This window comes from Silene latifolia, chromosome 8, assembly GCF_048544455.1.
Source record: "Silene latifolia isolate original U9 population chromosome 8, ASM4854445v1, whole genome shotgun sequence".
In the NCBI taxonomy this organism is placed as follows: Eukaryota; Viridiplantae; Streptophyta; class Magnoliopsida; order Caryophyllales; family Caryophyllaceae; genus Silene; species Silene latifolia.
Genome location: NC_133533.1, coordinates 15,233,854 through 15,243,428, shown reverse-complemented (window position 1 = coordinate 15,243,428; position 9,575 = coordinate 15,233,854). Strand labels below are relative to the sequence as shown.

Genomic DNA, 9,575 nt, shown 5'->3' with positions numbered 1-9,575 from the left:
CTTGAAATAGAAGAGCTCTAGCCACGTTTAAAATATGACGATGTTTTCGTTCGACGCGGCCATTTTTTTCGAAAGGGTAACATTCGATGTTTGAAAAAAAATACCATTTTCATTGAAAAACTGTTGAAGACAATTAAACTCGTTGCCATTGTCGCTACGTAAAACTTTTATCTTTTTACGAAATTGACGCTCCACCATTACAAAAAAAAAATTAATAAAGTTTTTGAGAAAATTGTATAATCAGCTATGTGTCAAGTAAAAGGCTTGATACTGAAATTAAATTGCAATGTAAATTAGCGGCATATAAAACGGGATGAGAGATGTATGTCTCCACTTTGAGTGGTGATCGTAGTATCACCATTAGGTAGGCCAACTGATAACGGTTTAATCGAATGAAGATTCGAAAAATGGGTTAAGCAACCCGATATATGATTTGATGCTTCCGTATCTATAATCCAAGAAGAGGAAGAAAAATTACCACTGAGACGGTCATTAGCTGAGTCAACCTTTCGAGATTGCCATATGTGTGTGCGTTCCTCCCATTCTTGAGGGCTTAATGTGTTCAAATCAAGCTTGTCAAGGGAGGTCAAGAGAGAGTGAGAGGTTGAAGCCACGTTACCTGCAAACGGAGCTGAACCAGCATTAGCCTACTGGCCTGCAAACGAGAAGAGACCAGGCCAGACCCATTACCTTGGTTCTTTGTACCCTCTAATAGGGCTCCGCTGCGCACATCGGGGACAAACTCGGCTTTGCTCAAATCCGTATAATTTGGGTTAATAAAAATGCGATCACGAGGACGGTCTTCCCACTATTCCGGAAAATTTCCCGTGACACAAAAACATAATTTAAAAGTATGACCGGACTTTCGACAAGCAATGCAAAATGGTTTCGATGCATCATGAGAGGGAGCAGAGGTAGTACGGTCGGACCTGAAATCACCCCCACCCCCCGAATGTCGATTACCGTGGTTAACACGGGCAGCAAATGCCATTGTGTCGGATTCAGAGTCGATCTTATTCTGTGAGAAGGTACGCACGCCTTCATCTTGTTAGAGTCAATTGTAAATAGTATCTAAAGACGGGAAAGGGTGAGTACCAAGAATCTGGGAATGAGTATTATCAAATATATCATCTAGACCCATTAAAAATCCCTAACCAGTTTCTTTTCTCTACGAGCATCGAGAATACTTACCCAATCACAGCTACAGGGGTTGCACGAGCAAGCAGGCATAAGATCGTATTCAAGAAGATCGTCCCAAATCTTGATCATAGACCACAGTAGGTCATAAGCGATTTAGTCGGTCCTTAACGGCAAGCATTTAATTCGGCCTACAATTGATAAATACGGGCATCGTTTGCCTGACAAAACCAATTCTTGATATCGAGCCATACCTGTTTCGCCATTGGGTCAATAGGACATTGTTCTTCGTGTGTCACTTGCGATGGAAATGAAGATCCAGGAAGTCACCAAGGCATTGGTAGACCTCCAAGTCTCGAAGTTGGTTGCCATGGTTAATGGCTTTGTAATTGTGCCATCAATATACCCGAATTTTCCTTTAGCGATAAGAGCAATATGAAAGGATAGAGACCATTCATCATAGTTATTCCCATTAAATGCGACCTGAGTGATACTGGCGCCGGGATTCTCAACGTGAACGAAAGAATGTGATTGTGTTTTAGTCGGATCGATAATTTGATTGTTATCGGAATTCGTCATCGAGCTCGGTTCTGTTGTTTTTATTTTCGATTTTGTCGTGGTGAGAAGAAAAAAGGGCAAAGTGAAGAGAAGAAGAAAAGAAAAAAAATGTATTAGAAATAACCTAGCATTGATACCATATTATGAATCGATTATATGAGAAATATTCACTTATCTTGCATTTGTAAATCTGGTTTGTACAATATACATGTTAGGCTATATACATCCCGAGAATCTACGTAATTACAGAAACAATATTCACCAACGGTTATATTTACAATAGACGAAGGAAATCAAAGTATGGCTTGATATTGGTGATTGAGCTAACGGCTCCAAGGCTATGTGCAATGACTCCAAGACTGGCTAATACCTAATGAATGTAAAAAGTAGGAAGTCGCTCATATTTTACTTCAAAATTCACGACATCACCCCCTTTCATACAAATAGGAACCTCGGCAGTTAGTGGTTTACGAACATCAAGTAAGGTGCGAATTCGTATAGCCCTATCAAGCTCCGCATTAGGACCAAATTCAACCGTATAAACTTTCCCAACATGTCCCTCAATCGCTTGGCATTCGTCAAACTCATACGACCCGAAACGGAAGATCATAAACCCTAGCCCAAATAGGAAAATGAAAAAGCGGTATATCAGTTATCTTACCCGTTTGGTTGGGTTCATTGAAGCACCATAAGAATTTATCGAAGTGCTAAGGCTTCCCTTCCAATACCCTAGCCTCTTCTCGCTCCAAATCGAAGCAGAATATGAAGATTTTATCTTTAGCATCCACCACATTCCCCACAATCGACATCCCTGGATTCCAAAAGGTTAATCATTGTGTCGACGACTGCCTGGACATTTATCACCCTAGATGCCCAAATTTTGCCAATCAGAATAAGATTATTCATCCCCTCAGTCGTTCCTCCATCATCATCCCATACAAAGTTGTCGTCTTCCCCCTCTATCGGCTCTTTCCCATCCCGATGTTGGCCCTTCGTTGAACTATTCATCCGCACCTGCAAAGAGAAACACGAGCAAAAGACAACAAAACAAAGGAAAAACTAATCTCACGATCAAAATCGTAAGAGTAGCCTCGAGCAAGAGGAGAAAATCGAAGAAAATTAAGACCGAACCCTAGGAAACCCTAGACTTTTAGAGGGAAGAGAATTTTTAATGTAGCCCAAATCTTTTATTTTGCCCTCTTTAGAAAGGTGCAAAGTGGCTCACATAACTTCCCAAAGCTTTCTCTCAAAATCCCAGCAACGTGAATTTACAAAAAGAAATGGATAAATATCAATTGCACGGGCTTCGACATTAGGCCAAGGTGGCGACACCCCTACCCAGCAACACTAAGATCCATCGTTGCGTCGGGGTGTTAGAGTATAAAAGTATTCTTGTACTTTAACCATTAGTTTAAATTTTTGGTTGAGTTGGTTCCTTAACTAAAAGATAATTTAAAAGAGAAATATATGCTTTAGTGCATACAACGGACAATGATAACATCCTCATAAAAAAGAGTAAGCATTGAATAGAAAGGGCTGAAACCACCAACGAAGGGAGACACTGTTGAAAAATGGAAAGATGGTGATAGAAAAAACACAATAGAGTTTTATGTTTATTTATTTTTGTTTAAATGAGCGCACTATATCACGGGTAAGAATCGAACCTCTAACTTTACGATTAGAATAAGAGAATGTTTACCACTTGAGTTAACTCTTGTTCTTAAAACACGAATTTTTATACATAAAAATAACAACTCGAGACTTTAAGTGGTGTTATACAACAAGACTTAACCTCCCTCGATAAACCTTACTTAAAAATTAAAATCGCCATCTTAACTTAAGACGGTTTTAAATAAGCCTTTGTAAGGCTCCAAATGACTTTGCCCCATTTGTCTACCTTCTTTTACAAGACTTGAATCACTGACCCACACCACTAACGGCTAATTCCCTCTTTTCAAATTTCACACAAAACCCAAAACCTCTCCACTTCACCCTTTTCCTCTTCTCTCTTCCTTCTTACGTTACTAATTCAATTCCCCAATTGCATTCAAAATTAGGGTTTTCATTAATCAACAAGAAAATGGAAATTGGGAAAGATTTAGACGATTTTATCAAGAATTCAATCGATCATACACTGGGTCTCACTATCCCCAATCAAAACCTAGAATTGAAGCTTGAATCTTTAGAAACAACAAATTATCGTCTTCGTCATCAGTATCTTTTATTACAATCAAAATTAAAGGAGAAAGAAACCGCCCTTCATCTCGCAAGGGTTTGTTCTCTATCTTAAAACCCTAATTTTTGATTGATTTGTAATGTTGGAACAAACCCTAATTGAATTTGTTTGTGTTTGAGTGAATGTAGGAAGAAGCGAGTATGAATGCGCAAGCAATAAAGAAATTTGTGGATGAAAATCAGAAATTGGCGAGTGAATGCAAGTTCTTGATGGATCAATGTAATAAATGGGAGCAGGAGTGTTCGCTTTACGATCACGACCGTGAGAAGTTGATGGAATTCGGAAATGAGGCTGATGAGAGGGCGAAAGAGGCCGAGATTCGGGTTAATGGGTTGGAGGAGGAGTTGAAGAGTGTTACTGATCAACTTAAGTATTACAAGCATCAATATGAGAGTCTCTCTGTGAGTATATTATTATGCTATTTTATGTTAATTTTAATTTGTATGTATATGTCTAAGTTTGTAGTTTGCCTGCATTTTGAATTTCGGGTTATGAAGTTTTGATTATAGTTGAGAGTTGAGACCTTCCATTCCCAATGAAGTCAAATGACTCACCATATTGGATGGTTTTTAATTTGTTAGGTAATAGTCAATAAATGTTGCAACCTTTACGGTGAATCGTCTTAAAACAAATACTCTATTGTTAACACTGAGATAAGGCTGCGTAGATTTGAACCCCCTACACTTTAGGCGGGAACATTTGAGACACTGAGTTGATGTTGTTGTTGGAGTAGGTTGTTTGTATGATAACGGTGGAATGACGATAATATAGAAAAAAGTCGCCTTATTTACTTATAAAAGAGAGATGGAGGACCCCAAGTTGCTAATATTGTTTCCCAAATATTACAATCCAATATTAGTATACCTTCACTATATACTGGTTTCAGAACCAAAACTGTTTATTCCTTGTGGTTCTAAACTGCAAGCTCTGGCTCCAGTCGCCCCTTCATAGTCTTCATTAGTGCAAGACCGGCCCTTGCATTTGTTTAGAAGGAATCTGTGCTTGAATTTAATTTTGCATGGTTTATTTTTAAAGACGTGAATTTGTGTCGTGGTTATGGGTATTGCTGCCTTAATTTGTCTAGACAGGCTCTTGTGAGGTCATATTGTTCTCATGATTGATCTTGAATTTATTGGCGGTCAACTGAAAATTTGAATTATCTTTAGATGAACAATTTTAGCCCTGGTTTGGAATAACAAAGTTATCATCTTTTGAAAATTATGATGGACACCTATCATGAGAATAAATGTCATGTACATTTGTAAAGCTAGTAGTCAATTTAAGGTTGAAGGATATCATAGACATCTAGAAAGTCCTTCATGAAAATTTTACGGTGTATACCTGGTGAGTTGTGAATATTTTTAGAATGAAATGAGTGAGTGTCTATTACATCTTTGAGCAAGATCCCAGTCTCCGAGATGTTAAGATGGAAATTAGGATCTGCTACCGTTTTTAAAGGTGTGCATACAAGTTCATAGAAGCTATAAAATGACTTGCTGGAGTTCTAGTTCCCAATTCCCATGTATCAGTTGTCAGCGGAGATGTTTAGATCGAAAAGGATGAGTTGCTGGAGTTGTTGCAGGACTTGCAGCAATTATATGTCCATAGCATTGCAAACATCTTTCGTGAAAAAATGAATTTGAATTAGCAAAGTAAATAACAAGTTAGAATTACTTGTTCTCAGCAATTGGAGGGTGACTAAAAAGTCATAACCCTTCACATTTGCACAGGGTATTTAAAGATGGTCATATATTTTTCAGTGAATTAATCTTGCTTTCCGAGGCAGACATAACATTTTTCTAATGCTAGAAGGCAGACTTTTGTAAGCCTTTTACTTAATATCAGTTTGTTACAAAACTTGTCATTGATTTGAGATATATATGTTTCATCAGGAAAAAGGTCTGCGAGTGCTAGATAGTTTTCGGTCTATCTTTATGGAATTAGTCGATTTTTCAGCTCGGACTTGTAATTGCTCTTCACGGGCTACTGTGGATTTTCTTTTCTTGTACTCTTTCTAGGTACACTGTTGCTTGGCTGTAGCCACTAGCCAGTAGGTGGTATTTGACATTCAACTGAAACAAGATTACTCAACTAGACTAATTAAGGCAGCTACAACTGCATGTCACTGGTGCTTGTGTATCTAAGAAGTGCATTGCATTTCTTTTATAATGTTTATTTTGATGATTGCCAATTTGCCATTGTACTAAATCGTTAGATCATTTATATTTTAAGGATGATTCATCTGTGGATGGCCCACCATCAGAGCAAATTTTACTCAACGCACTTGTCGCAAGTTTAGTGAACAAAAGTGAAGTTCCAAAGACGGCATCCGCTTTTCTGGAGGTTAATAGCAGCGTTGAAACGTGTCGCAATTTGCTTGAAATGTGGAACAGGTGAGCAGTTGTGATTTCTGTGTTTATGTTTTGTGGTTAACTGTTATACACTATGTTACTCTGTCCATTTGTTTCCCCTCCTCTTTTTCTAAATTGAATGTACTTTCTCTCGCTATTGCAGCTTGAGACCAGAAACTCAAAACATACTTTCGCTAGCTGGGTCTGTAAAAACTCTACAGAAGGCCAAGGAACATCTGAAAATCAATCTAACTAGAGCTGAAGAAGAGGTGAGTACATTATGATATATTGATATGTGCACCAGTGCCTGTAGAATACAAGTTTAGTCCACTACAACAACAATAACTACAACATCATCATTCCGGTGCCTTACTGTCTGATGCCTTTGGCGGGGTAGGGTGGTTGGATGTATGTAGCCTTACCCTTGTGTCATTGTGTGTGGGCTGGCGGGTGGGAGAGGGGGTTCTGATGTCGGTAACCTTGCAAAACAATTTTCTAGATGGGTTCGTATTGGAAATTACGTTGTGGAACTCATTGATTACTTGCTAGTTGCTACTTCATGATACAACAAGCATGGATGACCTAGATAACCATTTTGCTTTATTTCATCACATTCCAAAGCCAAAGAACACCGACTATTTGGCCTAATTGGAAATGGAGACAAGGTTTAGTCCATTTCAACCTTTGATTTTCCTCCTTCATTTTCTGGCTACCTTTCTCAGGTGAGTGTCTTAGCTGCGGAAAACAATGCATTGGTAGAAGAGAACAGGAGATTGTTGAAATTTTGTCATTCAAAGAGAAAGCATGGAGGTTCAGAGGACAAGCATGATAGCAGTGCCAGAACAAAGGTATTATTTCCAGCCTCTCATTGACAACTGACATAACGGGATTTGTCACCGGCAATCCACATATTATTTGATACCATAATTTTTTTTTTTTTGTCTTTTACAGAGCAATAAAAGAAAAACCAGCCCTGGCATAAGTGATCCAATCGATAGAAAGCTTGATTTTAGTGACAAGGATTCACAGCGTTATCCTCTCTCGCCTCTTAAGCAGAACTCACCTGGTTCGAAATCACCTTCAAGTAACGAAATGAAGAACAAATTGTAGATTCTTCATTATTGAAGGAACCTGAAGGTGTTAACTCCTAACACCACAGAGTAAAACAACTATTGTAATTGGATATCCCATGCCCAGATACTTTCGCACCTTCTGTTTGTAGTAACTCGTTCGCTCTTAACAGGAGAAAGTTTCTTTCTTTCTCTTTGAATACACTTGTAATGTGAAATATTATGTTGATAGCTCGATGCTTAATGGAAGTCGGAAAATCCGTGGGTGGGTAGGAAATGGAAGAGTGAAGCCTTGGTTCTGCTTGTAGCCTTCGGGCTACTGTTCATGTACCCTTGAGACTCGAGATTCGAGGTCGTGACTTTCGAAAATGAAAATGTAAACATTTTTAAGTCCAAGACAATGGAACCACAAATGTAACATACACGGGAATTTTTTTTTTTTTTGTCAGAAATACACGAGAATATTGGTGATGTTCGTCTGTATATTCCAGTTTGTCCCATGTTTTTTGAGGTTGATAATTCGAATATCTTTGGGATAGTCATACATGTTTCGATCTTGTGTTGCCTTTTAGTCTGCCATGAAGTATGAAACTACTTAAATAGTTTGAGACTAAAGAGAACAAAAAAATAGGAAAATAAATGTAAATAAGGGAAGAATAGTTGTTCAATTAATGAAATTGATAGGCTATTACATAGCAAATTCTGCAGTGAGTGATTCACCTGAGAATTAACTCCTAAATACACCAGAATAGTAATCTTTCTGAATGCTTTATTTTGACGTATGATCCTACTTAAATAGTTGGAGCACAATCACAGAATATGATAGTACTAAGACAGCTCAGTGTTTGGCATTTAGCTAATTAAACGGCTACATTATTTTAGTGGTCCTAATGAGGTAGTATTTCAGGTGCCTCCACCCTTACTCCATAAGCTGTCTCAATCCTATTAGTGGAGCACATATATTCCCTTCTTTCATAACTGACATTCTCTCATCTCTGAATTTGGTGATTATTAATTTGGTAACATTTACATCTTTCCCCATTGAAATGACTTTTGGCACGCAAATTAGTTGGTTGAGGTCTGCATCAGCTTCATTTGTTTGGACAATATCAATATCCTCCTCTTGAGAAAATCCTTGTCTCCAAGGATTAAAATTAGGAAAAATTTTTGTCAGGTCATAGAGATATTCCTAAGTGGAGTCTTTTAAGGAAAAGTTAGCCCATTTGACTAAGACCTTGTTTACATTAATTCTCCCCCTTTTCACACATTTACCGGCAATGATCAATTCAGGTTCTTGGGGTGAATCACGAGGATCTTCAGTGCTGACTGGTGTAGTGTCATGGTAGCCTGGAGTAGAGACACGTGGAAAGCAGAGTGAATTTTTCCACCAGGAGGTAGTGTTAATTTGTATGCCACTTTACCAATTCTCTGTAGAATCTGATATAATCCATAATACCTTTTGGCTAACTTTTGATTTGCTCTGTTGGCCACTGTGCTCTGCCTGTATGGTTGGAGTTTAAGGTACATATAGTCTCCTATGATAAACTCCCTGTCACTTCTTTTCTTGTCTGCCTGCTGCTTTATTCTATTCTGAGTTCTAGCAAGGTTCATCCTGACACTAAGCATGACCTCTTCTCTTGCCATCATAGTTCTGTCTACTGCATCAACCTTACTGTCACCATCCATGTAAGGCAAGTGTAAGGGGAGTGGGTGCCCATACAATACCTCATATGGAGTCATTCTTAGGGTGGTGTGGTAGGAAGTGTTATATCAGTATTGAGCTGATAGTAACCACTTAAACCAATCTACAGAAGTCTAACCACAAAAGTATCTAAGGTAAGTTTCAAGGCATCTATTTAGTACCTCTGTTTGCCCATTAAATTGAGGGAGATAGGCAAAAGTCATGTGTAAGTTCACTCCATGGATAGAGAATAATTCCTGCTAGAATGTACTTAGGAATATTGAATCCCTGTCTGAAATTATCTCCTCAGTTCCATAATGCTTGTAGACATTGTCAAAGTAGGCATGTGCTACCCACAAATAACATTATACCTCCAGTGGTACAATAGCATCATACAACCAAATTATATCTTATCGAGCTTATGTGTAATTTTTTTGAGCTTTCTTAAAATTACTTTTTTTATGTTTAAGTGAATGAGTTCAGAAATTTTATGGAATAGCTCGACTTCTTTAAAACAAAACTCGAAAACTTTATTATATAGC

General features: G+C 38.1%; 1 protein-coding gene across 1 annotated transcript; it reads left to right on the top strand.

Moving 5' to 3' along the window:
• The first annotated feature begins 3,379 nt into the window (after nucleotides 1–3,379).
• Nucleotides 3,380–7,771, top strand: LOC141596464 (uncharacterized). The gene is made up of 6 exons (XM_074416639.1): nucleotides 3,380–3,967; nucleotides 4,060–4,332; nucleotides 6,164–6,324; nucleotides 6,446–6,551; nucleotides 7,005–7,130; nucleotides 7,234–7,771. The coding sequence occupies exons 1-6, from the start codon at nucleotides 3,776–3,778 to the stop codon at nucleotides 7,390–7,392; spliced, it is 1,017 nt and encodes a 338-aa protein (XP_074272740.1). The 5' UTR covers nucleotides 3,380–3,775; the 3' UTR covers nucleotides 7,393–7,771.
• The last annotated feature ends 1,804 nt before the right edge of the window (nucleotides 7,772–9,575 follow it).